The sequence below is a fragment of the Rhincodon typus genome, chromosome 37 (genome assembly GCF_021869965.1).
Source record: "Rhincodon typus isolate 14 chromosome 37, sRhiTyp1.1, whole genome shotgun sequence".
Taxonomy (NCBI): domain Eukaryota; kingdom Metazoa; phylum Chordata; class Chondrichthyes; order Orectolobiformes; family Rhincodontidae; genus Rhincodon; species Rhincodon typus.
In genome coordinates this window covers 15,147,859-15,167,870 of record NC_063368.1, presented here as the reverse complement: position 1 = coordinate 15,167,870, position 20,012 = coordinate 15,147,859, and the positions used below count along the sequence as shown (strand labels likewise).

Genomic DNA, 20,012 nt, shown 5'->3' with positions numbered 1-20,012 from the left:
TCTCTCTCTGTCTCTCTCTCTCTGTCTCTCTCTCTCTGTCTCTCTCTGTCTGTTGAAGGAAACACAGCTTTATGGTGCCACGATCATGGTTCGGGAGCCAGTTGGAGTGATCGCCATTGCTTGCCCAGATGAGAACCCCCTCCTCAGTTTTGTGAGTCTCTTTGCTCCAGCCATTATTCGAGGAAATGCTGTCATCATTGTCCCCAGTGAAAAGTATCCACTGCCGGCCTTGGAACTTTATCAGGTATAGGCGAGAGTTTTAAGACATCCATGCAGGAATGAGAATGTTTTCAGTAGCCCTTGTGAAAAACTCCCAATCTCTTTCTGTATTAGTAGGTTTTGCGACAATGATTTTGTTAGTATGCAAACTTGGACACATTTAAAATTTTTGGAAGACTCGATCCTTCTAATCTAATTAATTATACAGACCAGGAATGCGATGGGTTAAATTGCTTGTATATGCTGATCTAACTGATCTCTGAGCCCTTGTTGGAAGAAGGGAGGGAGGTAGAAGACAGGAAACTGTAGACCGGTTAGCCTGACTCTGGTTGTTGGTAAGCTTTGAGTCCATTATTAAATATGAGATTGCAGAGTTCTTGGAAGTGTTTAATAAAATAGGGCTGAGTGACCACAGCTTTGTGAAAGGGAAGTCATGCTAGACAAATCTGTTAAAATCTTTTGACGAAGTATTGCGTGATAGACAGCCAGTGGACATGACCAGTTCGGATTCCCAGAAGGCCTTTGACATGGGATCACACAGGATGCTGCTAAATTAGCTAAGAACCCATTGTGTTAGGGGCAAGGTACTGGGGAGGATAGAGGATTGACAGAAGGCCAATGGCCAGAGTTGGGATAAAGGGATCTTTTTCAGGATGACCATGAGTGACTAGTGGAGTTCCGAAGGGGTCAGTGTTGGGACTGCAACTATTCACGTTACACGTTAATAATCTGGAGGAAGAAATTCATGGCATTGTTGCTAAATTTGCAGCTGATACTGAGATACGTGAAGGGACTGGTGGTTTTGAAGAAGTGGAGAGTCTACAGAAGGACTTGAACAGGTTTGGGAGAGTGGGCAAAGAAGTGGCAGATAGAATACAATATGAGAAAGTGTGAAGTTATGTATTTTGGTAAGAAGAATAGAGGCTCAGACTATTTTCTAAATGGAGAAAGGCTTTTGAAATCTGAAGCACGAAAGGTCTTGGGAGTCTCAGTTCAGGATTCTCTTAAGGTTAACCAGCGGGTTCAGTTGGAATAATGTGAGCAGTTTTGGGCCCTGTATCTAATGAAGGATGTGCTGGCATTCAAAGGGGTCCAGAGGAGGCTTACAAAAAATGATCCCAGGGTGTAGGGCTTATTGTATGAGGGGTTTAGAAGGATGAGGGGAGGATCTCATTGAAACTTGCAGAATATTAAGCCACCTGGAGACAGTGAATGTGGATAAGATGATTCTGCTGGTAGGAGAGACTATGACCTGAGGGCACAGTCTCAGAGCAAAAGGGCCATCCTTTAGAACTGAGATGAGGAGGAATTTCTTCAGCCAGAGGGTGGTAAATCTGTGGAACTCCTTGCTGCAGAGGGCTGTGGTGGCCAAGTCATTGAGTGTATTTAAGACAGATATCGATAGGCCCTTGATTAGCCAGGCAATCACGGGTTATGGGGAGAAGGCAGGAAAATGTGGTTGAGAAACACATCAGCTATGATTGAATGGCAGAACAGACTCAACGGGCCAAATGGCCTAATCCTGCTCCTGTATCTTATGGTCAAGTAGCCTGCTACCTGAGTTCACACAGGAAGATTGGGTACTTGGGTGAGTTATCAGCAGTCTCCCCAGCACCATGGGAGTTAGTGCAACAATCAGCTGTGAACAGTGTGGGGAAAATTGATCAATTTGGATGGATAACGAAGTTTGGCGTTTGTTTGAAATATATCAGATGAACATTGCTATGGTAGGTTTTAGCATTTCATGCACTATGCACTGGGAGCACCAACTATACCTGCCTGTTGATCATAGAGTTCTCTTTCTGTATAATTCTCTGAAGTCGTGCGCAGCTTCAAGTGGCAGAGCTGTTTGACGTACCGTCAGCAGGTTGTCTGCAGCATAGTGGCTGGTAAGGCTCTGAACTGCAGTCAGTGAATATTTATTTGTGAATGCGATTGACAAACTTTTTCGAGGAACCTGACAAGCTGTTAGAGTCAAAACCGTAGGCAGCATTTTCACACTTCGATTACGTGCTACTAAACATGGATTCTGGCTGATGTGTTTCTCAACCACGTTTTCCTGCCTTCTGTTCTGTGTGCTGTTTATTCTGAGAAATCCTGCACCGCACGCATGAATGTAAATAGATTGCTGTGCTGAGATTCCTCCAATGTCTGGGAACATGATCTTTTGCTTTTGAATATGTATGGTGCATTGAACTGGTTACTATACTGTCTCAACAATCACTTAACATGCTAGTTGAGGTGAGGAATGATAGTGCTGGCATTTGGAACACTTTCCACATTTTGAAACCATTATTGTACCAATCTTTCAGGCAGATGCTGAATGAATACCCTAAAAATCACCTTTTGTCATAAAACATTTTAAGTGCTGTCTCCATACGCCCAGTTTTGTGCTCCAGACGTGTCCAATTATCTGGTGAATTCAGCTGTGTTTCACAGGAACAGTAATTTGTTGGATGTCACAGTGGCTCAGTGGTTAGCACTGCTGACTCACAGCGCCAGGGACCCAGGTTCAATTTCACCCTCAGGCGACTGTCTTTGTGGACATTCTTCCTGTGTCAGCATGGGTTTCCTCTGGGTGCTCCGGTTTCCTCCCACAGTCCAAAGATGTGCAGGTTAGGGTGGATTGGCAATGGGATATGCACGGTTACAGAGATAGGGTAGGGGGATGGGATGATCTTTGGAGGGTTTGTGTGGGCTTGATGGGCCGAATGGCCTGCTTCCATGCTGTAGGGATTCTATTAAAAACAACCTTATTCCCCACTGAGCATACAACTTGATTGGAGTTGACTTAATGTTCAAAAATATAAAGTTGATGTTAATTGTTTGTTATGTGCATGAATTTTAACAATCCTATCTTTTACATCCCAGATTCAAAGAAACAATTTGGTGTGTTTCTTTTTTAAATTTTTTTTAAAAACCTTGTGCCTTTAAGAAACTATAGAGATGGAACCATCCTTCCCAATGCAGGGCTGAACTGGTGACATTTTACAGATGTGGAATAGTTCTAATCATTTTGAAACATTACCTTAGCAAGAAAACTTACTTCTCATTTAAGGTCAGGCTAATTCCCGTGGGCATTGCATATTTCAACCAAAGAATTTTTGTTTTGATTTCTGTAGGTCTTTGAAACCTCAGATCTTCCTGCTGGTGTCGTGAATATTCTGACTGGCTGCCGAGACCACCTCAGTAAATTCCTAGTTGAGCATCAAGATGTCCAAGCCATGTGGTATTTTGGATCTGAAAAGGTAATCTGCTGTTGTGTCATTCCTGTATGGTAATGTTCAGCATTCCGCATTTTAAGTGTCTACTGTACTGGGTCACAGTGGAGAGGAATGTGTAGACTGCAAAAGCAGAGCCAATGTAGTTTAATGGTCAAGAATGGAGATTAGTCCATCTTCACATGCTGCAGCTTTGATTCATAAGACAAGGCAAATCTAAGTTACAGATTGGAATCTATTATTGACCTCCTAATGTTTTCAACAAGCAGCCACAACTTGCCCTTTTATTGATGTAACCAGTTCCAGGGCACTTTACAGGAGCACTGTCTGTCAGAATTTGATATCAAGTCATGTAGGGCTTTAGGGCAAATGACCAAAAGCTTAGTGAAAATCTTTAGATTTTAAGGAACTTTTTAAATGTTTCAGGAGGAATTCCAGAGCTTAGGGCTTTGGTAGCTGAAGGCAAGACTGCCAGTGGTGGAGCGTTGAATATAAAAATGTGCAGGTGAGGCCAGAATTAGAGGGGCAAAGAGATATCTGAGGATGATAGAATTCTGGAAAATCTGAGTTATGAAGGCGCAAGGCCATGGAGGGTTTGTAAAATAAATATAAAGAAAGTCAAGGCAGTGCTTAACATTGGGAGCAAATTTTGGTCACAAGGACAGGGATGATAGGTAAATGAGACTTAATGTAGGTTAAGATGTAAGCAGCATAATTTTGGATGACTTAAGTTTATGGAGAGGGAAAGACAGGTCAGTCAAGAATGCATTGGAATAATCAAAAGTAGCAGTAACGAACATATGGAAGAGAGTTTCAGTAGCAGATAAGCTGTAGCAAGTGTGGATTCTAGTGCTAGTTTTAAAAGAACAGTGGAAATAGATGGTCTTAGCTATGGCACAGATGTGAGGTCAGAAGCTCATCTCGGCATTGGATATAATACCAAGGTTGCAAACAGTCTAGTTCTACCTCAAACAGTTATCAGAGGGTAACAGATTCCAAAAGGTGGAAATGTAATTGAAAGTTTCTAAATAGAAAAGTAGGTACTGAGAACTGAGATCTTACTGATGGTTCCTGCAATTCTGTACAGAAACCAAGTTTTGCGAAATGGGATGGAATACATAGAGAATTCCTGAAGGTTTCAATATTGCAGAGCAAGAAAGTGAGCAAATGAAATTGAGGTTGAATTTAATTGAGGTTTCCAATGGTTTCTTACATTGAACGGGAACCAGGAATTAGACTCGGAGCTATTTTCTAATTGAATGCTTGCATGGTTTTTATCTTAAATAGATGGTATCTGAAGCAGCTTTTGGGCTGAGCCAGCTCAAGGCGTTTGCATTACAAAACACATGTCAGTATTTTTTCAGGCTTCATCTATACCTTTTGGGCTTGGTGAAGTGTTAAGGCCTTTCCTAATGGGATGCATTTTATGTAAAAAGGTTTTTAAAGCTCTGTTTATTCAAAACTTTAAATAGAAATGAAACTGCAACCGCAACTTGCAAAGAAGACCGAGTCATCCCTACTTTGCTTAAATTTTTCATATTTATGTTTGCCACAATGACCAACCTGATTCTTAAGATGCGGGTTCTGCACAGGTGTAGCATGAGGTAATGAGTAAAGTTGACAGGCATGATGTGAATGATTTCAGTGCAGTACACTGCCCAGTTCCATTTCACCTTTTCTGTCTGCTGTGGTGCTATCTTCAAACCCTGCTAGCACAGGTACTTAACAGTTTTATTGCTCTTTAAAGTGTTATGCAATGGCCACTTTAAGAATTATCAGACAGTCAATAACACAGATGTGTAAATTGAATGATTTTGATTTTATAACACATTCTGTAATAAGAAACAAGCTTTTGATCAATAAATGTTATCTATGATCTAGCAGAATTTATTTTTGGTCTTTGGACCTTTGACAAGTTAAGACTTTGAGTAATTAATGTTTTACCATTCCTGAACATCTTACAGGCCAGGAAATGGATCTTTTTGGTACCTTTTTCATGAAATATTAACTGCAACCCAAATAGTATATAGCTCGTTTGGTTTAGTAGTGACTTGTACGTGATGACTGGCTAGAAGCATGCAGAATGTATACTAGGGCTTTTAATTGTACTATTATATTTCTTTGAAATTTTTTTGGTATGATAAAAATAAATGCTGACCTCAATTTATTTCAGCCCAGTGACTGTTTAATCTGATTGATCAAATTTGAACATTGGAAACTCTAGATACAGATGGAATACGTTGACTGCAACAACAGTCACTGTTTCCGCATAGGGGAGGTTGTGGGATAAAGTGCATCAAAAATCCCTTCTGAACCTTGCTACTGAGTCTGTAGTTGTCAGCAGCCAACACCCTCTCACTTTCCATAGAGTGGAAATGGCTAGAGAGTGGCGTTGTGTGTTCATGACACCGCTTCAGCTTTGAAACAAAAATAGAAGCATTGTTTTTATGCCCCCTCTATAATTCTGACTGTTACTGCTAAATTCTACTCATTCAATTTTGGATATGAGGAATAGTTAGAGCAGTTGGGTCATTGACCTGGATTCACTTAACAATAACTATTTTCATTGAGGAAATATCTGCCGTCTTTATGACTTCAAAGAGGGCAAATTGTAGCAAAAGGAGCCTTGTGTGAAGAGAGAGAGAGTTTGCCCACCAGAAGCACTTTGAAATTATTTCTTTAAAAAATTATCTAATTTGCCATTTGATCACTTTTGAGTAAAATCTGTGTTGGTGATGAGGTGGTGTTAGGTTTTCATAGCGTCTAATTGTATTCATCTGTTACCCTCTATAATGTGCCTAGCTAGTCCTGTTAAACATTCTTGAGTTATCATTAGCTTTAACATGTGGTGGTGGGACTGAGCAGGTACAGGAAGAGGAAGCGGGGCGACTCATTAGATAACAAGATGAGGGTTTAGTATTGAAAAAATTGACACTCCCAAGCAGGAAAGACTGCAGTCCCTGATGGCACATTTCGTAGAATGCTGAGGGAAGTCAGGAAGGAAATAATAAAGATCAAGATTATCGTCTTCAAAAATCCTTTGAAATGAAAGTTGTACCAAAGCAGTGAAGTGTCGCCTGTGTAAATCTTTTCTATTTACGCAATTGGGAAGTGATAAACAGTAATTATTGAGCAGTAATAAATACAAAATCTTGTGGAAATTTGAAACCAACACAGAAATGCTGGAGAAAGTCAGCAGGTCTGGCAGCATCTATGGAGAGAGAAACAGCTGGCGTTTCACGTCTGATATGACTTCTTTAGAGCTCAGTAACTCTTCAGACTCTACTTGAAACTCTGTGTTGTGAAGGAATTATAGGACAGTTAAAATAGTTTATTCTAAAAGACAAATCTAAGGGCTCAAACAGTTTGTAAGGAGGAAATGGTGCACATTGATAAAAGCAACTGTGGTTATCTGGAATGTGGGTTCATAGCTCTCTCAGAGGATTAGCAAAGTGTTAATGGACTGATTTGATTGTCTACCTTTGCAATATCCCGTGATCCTAACTGAGTTGTCATTTAAATGTGAAGGTAATTTGCTGTTGGAGTATCGAGATTTATTTAAAATGCAAAGCCAGCCTCACTTTTCCATGAAATTTTTGAATCTTGACATTCATCTCCAAACACCTGCAGATCAAACACCTGCAGTTATGAGATCTCCTTCATCCATATTGGTGATGGTTTCATCCTAGTCGTGACTCCTTTGAATGAGCAGTTGATTAGATTTTAGTGATTCTGACCAGAACGTTGAACAAGACATTGAGAGAAACTGAAGAAGACCCAAAACGTGTCTCCGCAAATACTGCCTGAGTTTGTCTGGCAATTTCTGGTTTTGTCTGTGGTAGAGAGAAAATTCTTGCTGTAAATTTAATTAATGTCAATGGAATATTTCAACACTTCACCAAACAGATTGGGTAGGCTCAGCTCAGCAACTCCTCTGAAAGATGGTGTCTTCAGCATTGGAGAATTCCCCTACCCCCACATAGATAATGTCAGTTTAGATCAGTAGTTCTAAAAGTCTGCTGTATGGGCCTCTGATGGTCTACAGTGGTCTTTAATGTGGTGAGAAAGCTTGGCTCCATGTACAATGTTGAGTATTAAAGATTCACTCGATCAGCTGTGAAGGATCTGCTGCCATCTCCAATAATCTACAACTGTACAATCGCATTTCTGACACATAGGCAGCTGAAAATCAAGTGGAGTAATAAACTGACATGAGATTAGAGCTTTTGGAACCAGACATCACCTCATTGGTGTCTTATCAAAAGCAATGCCAGAGTGTTTCCCCCCGCCCCCAGAGCTTTTTTTTTTCTGGGGATGGCAAGTGAAAGTGGATGGGTTGGAACCAGTGGGTGATCCACAGGGTCTTTTATCCCACCTGAGTAGTCCGAGGGGCAAAATGTTTGAGAGCTCCTGGCTTAGATCATGTGTTTCAGTTTGGAAATGAATATTGACTACAAATGGTGTTTGGTGCCAACTGAATCAAACAAGCAATTAATCTAACTGCACTCTATCAATGTTGAAGCAGTTAATCTGACATCACATTCCATTCTATTCCCTCACCTTTAACTGCGAAAAGAGAACACAAGTCCGCACCCCCTGCACTGCAAAGGTCATCAAGGAAGACAATCTGCTTTTATTGACACATGCAGAAGCGTGAGTTGGCAGGTTGCATTGAACAACCTCATTGTTGCTTTTGGTTAATCAATTCACTTACAGAACTTGCAGGTACTTATTGTGGTATTTAATAAGTTTTAAATCACAAAGGGTATTATTACTTGTGCTTATGCCCTGCTTGCACACAATTTGGGTTAATTCCCCTAGTTAGAGTTGACGCAGAGGCTAAAATGATTTTCCTGTTGCAATGTAGGTCAATAACCTAGACTTAATAGGTGCTAATATTTAACCTCTTGTGCGTAAAGTAGTGGAGAGTTGATAACGAATTTTAGCAGCTTCCTGGGAGAATTAGTTGGTTAAAGGCATCACCAGGCAGACCAGAAGAATCTAAACTTGATTCCTGAATTTGTACAGAGCTCGTTAAACCCCAGGGGAGGCATTGTTTGGATCTTACCAGCTAAGAAGGAGGGGGAAACCAGCCAGCATTCCCTATCTTGTGACTCTTGCTCACGAAGCTGTGCACAGGAGATGATATTTAAGTTCTTTTGTGGGATTTGGGTGTTGCTGGTAAGGCCAGCATTTGTTATCCATCTCCTATTACCCTTGTACTAAGTGTCTTTCTAGGCCATTTCAGAGGGCAGTTTCTTCCAACCTCTTCTATCAGGCAGAAGATACAAAAGCTTAAACACACGTACCAACAGATTCAAGAACAGCTTCTTCCCTGCTGTTATTAGACTTCTGAATGGACCTCAAATTTTAAGTTTAATGCTGATCTCACTGTTTGTGCACCTTCTTTGTAGCTGTAACATTGTATTCCTCGCTCTGTTCTATCACCCTATGCACTTTGTATGGTATGATCTGCCTGAACTGCACGCAAAACAAAACTTTTCACTGTACCTAGGTACATGTGACGACAATAAATCAAATCAAATTTAAAAAAAACTATATTGCTAATGGTATGGTGTCACATGACCAAGTAAGATGACAGATTTCCTTGCCTAAAAGGCACCAGTGAACCAAATGGGTTTTTAATGACAGTTGCTGAAGGTCTTCAGGGTCGCTATTACTCAGATTAGCTCTCAATTCCATATGTAATTATTTGAATTTCAATTCCACCAGCTGCCATGATAGGATTTTTATCCATGTACCTGGAAAATTAGTCTGGGTTTCTGGATTATTGGGCCAATGACATTAACACTTTGACAACTTCACTTCAGTGATTCATTCCCTGGTTGAACTGCTGGCCGCAGCTGTTATATAGGCATAAGGATGGGGAGTGACCATTTGGACAGGGAATGAAAGAAAGCAGATACCAATCGACCACACTTCAACATCTTCCAAAGAGGAGAAAACTGATGTGTTCATTTCAGACTTTCAGCAGTATCAAAGCTAAATATTTCAGTTTTGAGTTAATGGTATACAATTACATTGACATTCTGATGGTGCACGTGCAGTGTGAGTAGTTAGGCTTCCTTCAATGTGAAGACAGTGCTGATATCGTTCCGACAGTGGAGCACACCCTTAGTCTGAGACAGTAAACATACGAATTAGGAGCAGGAGTAGCCACTTGAATCCTCCAGTCTGCTTATTCTATTCATTGGGCACAAATGATTCCATGACTGGTATTGACGAAAAGCATTTACTGATGTCCCTCATATTCTTTAAAACCATGCTGGCCTTTTAGCTTATTGTTGCTTGTGTAACCTTGCTGTGTGCAAATTGGTTTGCACATTTCTGTTGTTAAACACTCGACAACACTTCCAGAAGTGCTTCACTTTATTGTAAGGTAGTTTGGAGCATTCTATGATTTTGAAAGGTACTAAATAAATCCAAAGACCTTTATTCTTTTTGTCCAAGAGGTTTATACAGCTGTCCTAATCCACAACACTAAATTGTCTTCCTCTCTGAAGCCCTGCATCATGGGCTGTGCCCATCATTATAGTTCCTTTCCTTTAATGTTCAAAGATATATGTAAAAATGTTACCTTTTTCTTGTCTTCTACAGGGATCAAAGTTTGTTGAGTGGTCATCAGCTGAAAATGTAAAGCGGACCTGGGTGAACTATGGTGCTCAGCGAAACTGGTGGAACCTTCAGCAAGGTGCAGGTGAAGAATTTCTGTACCAAGCCACACAGTGCAAGAACATCTGGATCCCTATGGGAGAAATCTTTGCCAACTAGAGACAGCCTATCCGAGCTAAGAGACTGCAGCCCTTTCAGAGCGTAATTTCTTCATTCAGGAAGGGATCAATCAATGATTTTCAAGAGTGGGAGAATGGAATTCTGTTTTGTTAAATTCACATGCCTTTTCCGTTGTAATATGGGTTTTGAGTTAGATGACAAACAGCAATGGTTTTCAAACTAATTGGTCATGGATCTGACCTGTCCTTTGTCTAGGTTGGTAGAATATCTGATAAGTGGGAAACATTAACCGGTAGCTATGAACAAAATCAAAGACAAATTGACTATAAGTTCTAGGTTTCAGAATTGCACAAGTTGGGGATCAGAAATAGATTACGACTCAAATGAGAAAGAACAACTTTATCTTTCTTTGTAACTCTTTGCAGAGTCGACCATCAAACTGAACTGGATTTCCCATCTTGTTCCGTCTTTGATTTGATCGTTCCATAAAGAGCTGAGTGCCAACAAGTCTTGCAGGTCCATTCCATCTTTTTCATTCCTTCTCCTTCTGCGTGTCTCAGCTGAAGCTTGTTCCCTCATCTATGAAAGCACGTCCCACCCAATTCACTTGTGTAAGGATAGGTCAGATATACAATCCGTGTTCCATGACATTTCCCAATCATCAGCCAGCTGATGTTGGTGCTAACTCTGAATCAGGAGTCTAGGTGCTAATTTCACTGATCTATTCTGAAAAGTGCTACCTGCCAATCGTGAACATTACTTGTGAGAAATATTTCCTGTTAGTCCATGCTCCACTGGCCATATTTGGGTAACAACATGCAATTATCTTTTTTTAAAAAAAATCTTCCGAAGAATGGAAAATTTCACCAAATATGCTTGCCACAGATTTGCACAGCAATTTCACCACCCTCAATCAGTTGTGATCCCAGGAATATCATCCCACTATCTCTTTGAGAACCTTTTTTTTTGATGTAATGATTTGCATATTTTATATTTTGAACAAATATCAGGCAAAATGAAGGAGTCTTGTACAATTTGAGTCTTGTGTGAATCCACCATGAATTTCCTAGATGGTGCGATAGCAATCCTGCAATTTTACTGATAGGAATCTGGAATGAATCCAGATCAATAGGAACAAACATATCCCTCACCCTCCTTTTGCTGTCTTCAAGTGTTTAATGTGAAGTCATAATGTGAACACAATTCTTCAAGCTAAGTCTGTAAGTGCCAAAAATGTCCATAGTTTTTGTGCTCAGTTTGGCTTTGTTTAGGAAATGTTGCAAGAATGATTGAGCTGAGAAATAAAAATACCAACTACATCCTTTTGCAGCAAAAGTACCCATCCTTTACGAGTCACTTCTGATGAACAATAGAATTTGTGTTTCTTATCATTGAAATGAGAGTAAATTTCTGGAAAGTAATAGCCTTGTTGATAAAGTTGAGGTGTGAAACAAGGGAATGAGGTTGTAAAATGACAAATTTTTGTGTAATAACTTTGTGCCTGGTGTATGCTTCTCCCCTCTTTAATCAGGAATTTATTTATTTTATAATTGTATCAGATTGCAACTGGGTGAATGGGAAGCAGTCTCTAATTTACAAAAAAAAAGACTGGTGTGCGTTTCTATAAATTCTTATCAGATTTGAGAAATATTTTTAAATGCTTCACATATACTTTTTACTGCTCTGATAATAAGTTCAGGTGTAAAACTTGTGACTAAGAAAACAAAGCAGGTGTGGAAACCCCTCTGGTTCATACAAGATAAGGGATCATGAGATCTGGGTTAATTTTATTAACATAAAATTTGTCAACAAACAGGAGACCGAGAGAAAGGCTAACCAGATCATTGTCACATTGACAGGCTGTTACTAATGGGGTGTGACATAGAACAGCCCTAGACTCTCAGCAGCTTACAATCCTCATCGATGAATTAAATGAAAGAACAAATGTAACACACCTAGTTTCATTGGAGTTAAAACATAGAACATAGAACAGTACAGCACAGTACAGGTCCTTCGGCCCACGATGTTGTGCCGAACTTTTACCCGAAACCTAAGGTCTATCTAACCTCCACCCCCACCTTTATACTATTATCCATTTGCCTATCTAATAGCCACTTAAATGCCCCTAATGAGGCTGACTCCACTACCCTCTCCGGCAATGCATTCCACGCCCCTACCATTCATAACCACAGTTATGAAGCAAGCTGGGAAAGTAGACAGTGAACAGGATGTAATGGTCTGCAGGTAGAGTGGTTAAGAAGGTATCAGATGGAGTGTTTATAGGAAAATGTGAGGGTATTTACTTTAGGATGGGTAGCAAACATTTGTTTTTCAAATACAGGTATTTCAGCTATAACGCATTTCATTAATGCAAATTGGCTATAATGCAATTAATGAATAGTGGACGCTGTTTGGATAACACGAACTTTCCGCTGTACAGGTATAGCGATTTCCCTATAACGTAATTTTCTGTGGCAATTTTCTATAGCGCAAGGTCACACAAGAATGCAGCTATCGCATTATAGGAGAACTACTTGTAGAGAGCAGCTATTAAGTATTGATGTTCAGAGGAACTAACATGTCTGTACACACAACTCAACTTGAAAATGTAGGTGCAGCAAGCAATTAGAAAGGTAAGTGATATGTTAGCCTTTGTTGCAAGAAGGTTGGAGAATAACAGAAGGCAAATCTTGTTGCTATTGCACAGGCCTTTGCTGAGACCTCACCAGGTCACTTTGGTGAGAAGATCAAATTCATACAAAAGGACAGTGTAATTGCCCAAGAGATAGTGAATCTTTATGGCACAGAATTAATTGTTAAAATATGGGGATTTTCATGTGAGGAGATGGAATTGAAAGGAACCTTATTGAAACATGTTAAGATTTGGCGACAGGATTGATGCTAAGAGGCTGTTTCCTCCCGGCTGGGGAGTCTAGAACTTGTGGATGAAAGCCCTTAAGAAATGGGGTTGCCCATTTGGGACAGAGATGCAATTTTGTTTTTACCCAAAGGATTGCAAGTTTTTGGAATTCTTAGGATATTGAACTCTGGAATTCAGATGCTCAGTTGCGAAGATGATCAAGGCTGAGAGTGAATGAATTTTGGGCTTTAAGGAATCCAGGAGATTGGTCAGGAAAGTGGATTAGCTGTGATCTTATTGAATGGCAGAGCATGTTTAAGTGGATGTATAATCTCCTCCAATTTCTTACATTGATCCGAAACAAAGGAATTGAGTTCAATCTGGTCATTAACACAGTATGCAATCGCAAAGGTTTTGTAACAAGAATGTTAAGCAATTAATTTATAAGCATAGGTTTAGTGACTTAGGTGTAAAATACTACCCCTTCTTGTCCTCACTGCAAAACCTGCTGGCTCCTTTTGCACTACTCCTGTGCCTAACTTATTCCAGTCCATGCCCTTAATGTTTCACATACCTTGTGCCAATGGAAATTATGCTAACGAATTAGATTATATTTTCCATAAGCTAATTGTCTGCAGCAACCTTCAACGCAGTCCCTATTCACAATTGAAATTAAAGAAAATCTGTTCCTACTATCTGTTCCATCTCCTGTTTAAGTACTTCCCATTGATGATCTAAGATTCCATTTCATCATTTAATTCGGGCAGTCTGTATTTCTTATGTGATTAAAAGAATAGAAATTGCTGGAAAAGCTCAGGAGGCCTGGTAGCATCTATGAAGAGTGACCTTTCCTCAGAACTGACCCGAAGCGTTAACTTTCTCTCCACAGATGCTGCCAGACCTCCTGAGCTTTTGCAGCAATTTCTATTTTTGTTTGATTTACAGCATTTGCAGTTCTTTTTGGTTTTTATTTATGGGATAATTTTACTTATTTTTATCCATGCAAGGACCTTTTTATCCTGACTTACCCTGATTGTACTGAATGCCCTTCCCTCATTATGGTAGCCTTTGCATTACTTTGCTGTGCAGAACTAGGTCAAGTTGAGCTTGCTACTTTGTTTGAATCGAACAAACTCGATGCACTCAAAAGATCCTCTTTTCGCAGCGCAAATACTTTCCTACCACAATTTATTTTTGGTTAATTAAAATCTCCTGTGGTTATGACTCCATGATTAATATATAGCACTCAATTGCACTGTCTTAATGTGTGCAACGTAACTGACAGGTCTCACATTAAATGATGACTTTACTTCAAAAGTACTTCATTGGTTATGAAGTGCTGTCGTGTTGAGGTTGGGGACTGGGCTGTCAAAAAATGCAAGTCCTTTTCTTTGTCATGTTGTCTCCATATTGTGACCAATTCTTCAGCCCTGTGGAAAAAAAAATTCTTTTTATATAAGTTTAGGCACTAATGCTGTTTTTTTAAAATTCATTCACAAGATGAGGGTGTTGCTGGCTGGGCCAGTATTTATTATTGATCCCTAATTGTCCAGAGCAGGGCATTTAAGAGTCAACCACGTTACTATGGGTCGGGAGTCACCTGGTCTGGCCTAGATGTAAGGATGGCAGTTTTCCTCCCTCCAAGGACATTGGTGAACTAGATGGGTTTTTCCCCAACAGTTGAAAATGATTTCGTGGTCATCATTAGACTCTTAATTTCACATTATTATTGAATTCAAATTCCACCATCTGCCATGGCAGGATTTGAACTTGGTCCCAAAACATTACCTGGGCCTCTGGATTAACGGTCCAGTGATGATACCACTGGGCCATTACCACCTCTACTCTCTGTAATTGATAATGGTGTGTCTCCATTGTATGTACCTTCCTTTATACCTGTAGAAAATATAATCTGGAAGTTTTACTTGTCAATTCTGACCATTGGACAGCAATTTTTCGTTGTGATTTGTGTTCTATTTTAAAAAGTAACAAACGTTCACTATCCATTAAAGTGTGCACCTGTTAGTTTGCATTTGTTTTGTTAGGCTGTTTACTTTTGCATCTTGGCTATCCTCTTTTGTGATAGTCACTTATCACGGTTGCTTTCCCATTTATTTTACTCATTTGTTCAGTTTAACTTCTTTTAGTCTTTTAAATACAAATCAAAACCGTTTGCAAGCTGTTCTCCTTTTACACGCCCCTACCTTCCTGCTGTATGCATAGAAACCCATTCTCAAGCCAGAGCTGTGTAGATTGCCTAATAAAAGGGGTCATGCTATTGTGATTTTGTTGTTTTTTGAGCAACTGTTTAAATATGATGAAAAGCTCTGAAAAGGACTAAGAAAAAAATCCAACTGAGAGGGATTTTGATGGCTTTTCTGTTTACAGCCTTTTCCTTTGTTGTGTCTTGATGTGCAGAGTAAGAGCTTAAGAAAGACACCATTTCCTCTTGAGGATAGCCCCTTTCCCTTCCAAACACCCATTAATATAGAGATAATAGGAACTGCCGATGCTGGAGAATTTGAGATAACAAGGTGTAGAGCTGGATGAACACAGCAGGCCAAGCAGCATCAGAGGAGCAGGAAAGCTGACGTTTCGGGTCTGGACCCTTCCAGGTTCGTCCAGCTCTACACCTTGTTAACCCATTAATATACTTTGCTTCTAGTGGATCCTAGTGTATGCCTTTCCAATCACTTGTTTGATCCCATTAGGCTGAAGCCCAAAAGACAGGTACCCAAGATGTCTCCTTCCTTCTCCCCATCACTTTGGCTCATAGCCATTTTGCAATTTATCTCATGTTTTGTGTTGACCACTAACTCCAATCAGATGCATATCTAGTTGCGCTTTGGCAAGTATGTCTGTATGTCCCTGCCTTTGACTGCTGAGAACTTGCTTTGCAGAGAGAGAGAAGGAACAACCTTCTTTCACACTGTCTCATACCTGCTAATATCATAAATTAATCTATTTTATTCTTAGAGATACAATTTCTTACAACTGAAGGAACCATTGTATGAGCATCAAAGTAATTGAAAGAATTTACTTTTCCAAATGTGACATGCAATTCAGACATTTAAGGAGGTGAACGACCCAAGCTTCATTGTTGCTGATGTTTAAGGGAGTCAGAATGATGGTTTGCAGCAACATTCTCATGGGGAGTGTGTTTAATTTCTTCCTTTAGCATGTGCCATCAGGATGTCGTGTCTCACTGATGACTACCATACAATTCTGACAATTTGGTGGTCTTTAATAACAAACCAGTATTCCAAGTGGAAAAGAATGTTTTGACCCCAGAGCTGGTTTATCCATCAGTTTCTAAGGGACTTGAAAACTGAGGCTTTTTCTATATGTACTTCCATTCGCCTCTTCAGCGATTGTCTGTAAATTCAGTCCTACCTAATGTCTTTCTGAGCACAGTTCCTTCTGTTCAGTTGCATACTGAAGTAACCCGTCACCAAGTCACCCTTTATTTACTTGTGCACCGTACATAAGCTGTGACCAGTCAGCTCAGAGTCAGTTGCCTGAACTGAGGAGATTCTAACCTCCTGGTTATATTGGTCACCCAGGGCTTTCCTGATTTGGTCCAGGTTAACAACCCCAATCAAGGATCTTGTAGTCAACAAGATCCAGCTGGTTACAATCACTACGCACACTTTATGGTAAGGCTATGATTTTGTTTCAGATGTGTGACTGAGTCCGTTTTGATGTACAATTTTTATGTTGTCGTAATCTTGTTGAACATGATCCTTGTCTGCCCCATCAGGTGGACATAAAAGAATCCATGCACAACATTTGGAAATACAGAAGAGAAATTCTTGCCAGAGACCTAACCAATATTTACCTTGAAACCAATGTCACTAAAAAGGGTTACCTAATCTTTCGTAACATTACTATTCATGAGAACCTGCTGTGCATGAATTGGCTGCCTCATTTCCTCCAAAGTGATTGATTGGATTACAAAAAGTAATTCATTGACTGTAGGATGGTTTAGAACAGGAAAGCAGCTTGCTAATTAAATTGAGAGATATTTTGGAACTATAAAGTACAGAGGAATCTAGTTGTCCCCGTACATGAATCACACAAAATTAGTTTACAGGTACAGCAAGTGATTAGGAAGGCAAAAGGGATGTTGTTTATTGCAAAGAAAATGGAATATAAAAGGCATGCTTTGCTACAATTGTAAGAGGCATCTGTGAGATAACATCTAGAGTACCACTTACAGTTTGGTCTCCTTATTTAAGAAAGGCATTAGGAGCAGTTCAGGGAAGTTTGTTCTATGTTTTTCATTTGTTCATGGATGTGGGCATTTCTGGCTAAGGTAGCAATTATTGCCCATCCCTAACTGACAGAGGGCAGGTGCTAATAGTCAACAACATTGTTGTCGGGTTGAAGTCACATGGAGGCCAGATATGGATGGCAGATTTTCTTCTTGAAAGACTATTAGTGAACCAGATGGATTTTTACAATAGTCAATAATTGTTACATAGTCATCTTTAGGCCAGCTTTTGTGTTCTAAAAATTTTATTGAATTTAAATTTCACCATCTTCCTTGGTGAGATTTGAACCCATGCCTGGGACTCTGGATGACACTACTGATTCCTGGGTTGAGAGGGTTATCAAAGAAAGGTTGGACAGATGAGAACATGTTCATTGGTGACTGGACGAATGAGATGCGATCTTACTGAAACATTTAAGATCATGAGGTGACTTGACAGGGTGGATACTGAACAATGGTTCACCTTGTAGAAGATAATAAAACTGGTGGAATACAGTTTAAAAATAAGGGGTCTCCTAAATCGGTGGCCTCAAGTATTTCTGAGGGCCGGGACTCCATGGTGCAATGGAGGCAGAATCATTGAGCATTTTTAAAGTAGAGGTGGATCAATTTCTTTGTTAATGAATAATCAAAGACTACGGTGATTATCCAGCAAAGTGGAGTGGAAGCTACAATTCGATCAGCCATGATCTTGTTGAATGGTCCAGCAGACTGGAGGGGCCAAATAGCCTACTTCTCCTAACCCCAGGTTGTTTCGGAAGTCCTGATGTTGAGACAGGCACTGTATAAAAGACTCTCTGCTTTGGGTAATTTCACCAATTTGGCATCTGCGCCTTTGGCAATGAATTGGGCAAAATGTCAGCCAGGGTGTCTAATTCTGTGCTGGAGTGGAGGTCAGGAGCAGTCAGTGTTAGTTCAACCATTGTATGTGAACCATGATAGCACTCAGTCTAGTGTCAGCTTTAAAATCTTGCCGTTGGAATAAGACACATGAGGATAACTGGAGCCCATGAAGCACTATACCAAAGTCCTAGAACGCCTTAAAGAGGGAAGAAGAAGGGAAACGAATTGGAAGATGAAGCTCTTGGGAATATTGAGAGCTAAAGCATTTCAATGCACTTTCAACTACGTAAGCTAATGGAATCCAACAGTGATAGGTCAAACCATGGGGGATAGTGATCATGTTTCAAAGTACAATCTGGCAATTTGTCAAAGAAAAAGTTAATGTTCTTATGAGAACTTGCTGATAAACCAATTTTCCTATTACTAAATAACTTCCAATGTCATTAAAACCTTACTCCCCTGCTGTGTTTGATCCTTGGTCATAGCTCATCGGCGCTGGAATAATCAGCTTTTCGTCCACAACAAAGGTAGGTTTTTTTTAAAAAGGAGAAGTGTTAAATCTGTTTTTAACTATTTTTACCAGAACAAAAGTTTTTGGTTCCATTCTTCTCTGATGATTTAGCATATTAAGCCCTGATGTTAACCGCAGGCCTCTGGCAATGTACCATTTGGCAGCAAGTTGAGATCAGACCTCCATTGTAGCTTGGAATTGTGAATTGCATAAGGCATCCAAGTTGCTGGCAAAAGCTACTGACTTAAAACTGTATTCCTGACAAGGCCTAGTCTCATCTCAAATGTTTGAAGTGCCTACTCCATTCAGTCATTGCAGTTTCAGTAGAAAAATATATTAAATTGATTCTCAGCACAGTGTCAAAACTCCAGAAAATCCCTTAGGCTACGTAACCAGAGTGGAATTTGACCCATTTGACCAATAAATCTGTTGCCTCTGTTCTCCTTTAATTCATCCTTGGGATATGGGTCCCTGATTTAAAGAGGTGAGCTGCCGCTTTTGAACTTCTGAGGTCTGTGTGGTGAAGGTGTGGTGTTGGGGAAGGAATCCTGGGATCTTGACCCCGCATATCCCCAAGTAAAGATGCTTTGCAATGGACAGAATTATGGAACATGATCCTGAACTGTCAGATGTAATAACCAATGTAATAAAAATGGGTGATTAATCTTGCATCAAATGTTGAACCTTTATAAGTGGTCGCTCATCCTTAACTGCCACAGATCATGAAACTGAAACTTCACTATCTGTCTTTTGCAGCCTGTTTCTGTGGCATTCAAACAACATATTAAATTCTAGTACTTCCTGTTCCAAGAATTGCCGCTTTTAGAATTTGTATGTTCAATCTTGTCACTGTTAATCACTTAATTCTGTTTTATTTCAGCAACTTTCCACCATCGAGATCAGAGCTGGCAAGTAATCCATAACATTTTATGCATTGTAACAGGAGTCAAAATGTTAAATTACTTTGGAGAAGGTGGACATCAGTAATAATTGAGTCATGTAACTCTGATTTTTATGCTTTACCAGTTCTGCTCCATATGCATTACCAGGCCAAATGAACTGTTGCTCAACTTTTAATTTTGTAATTACTTTTTCAGTTCATTGTGTTAAATTGTCAGCTGTGTTTCAGTTGGTAGGACTGTCAATTCTGAATCAGATGGATGTGGTTAAATTCCTACTTCAGAGACCTGAGCACACTGACTTTCAGGACTGAGTCAGAGTTTCCTTGTTGGAAATGCCTTCTTACAGCTGCCTCCTTGAACTGAGGTCTTCCAGATAGATTTGAGAGATTGCCTTGCCGCCATTTTGAGGGAGGGCATAGACAACTAAAAT

General features: G+C 39.9%; 1 protein-coding gene across 1 annotated transcript in view; it reads left to right on the top strand.

Annotated features, from left to right (window-relative positions):
- Nucleotides 1-15,331, top strand: part of aldh16a1 (aldehyde dehydrogenase 16 family, member A1) — a 64,087-nt gene extending 48,756 nt beyond the window's left edge. Inside the window, exons 15-17 of the mRNA XM_048617369.1 lie at nucleotides 59-244; nucleotides 3,342-3,467; nucleotides 10,059-15,331. Of these exons, the coding sequence (XP_048473326.1) occupies nucleotides 59-244; nucleotides 3,342-3,467; nucleotides 10,059-10,232 (486 nt within the window). The 3' untranslated portion in view covers nucleotides 10,233-15,331. The remainder of the gene's footprint in view (nucleotides 1-58; nucleotides 245-3,341; nucleotides 3,468-10,058) is intronic.
- The last annotated feature ends 4,681 nt before the right edge of the window (nucleotides 15,332-20,012 follow it).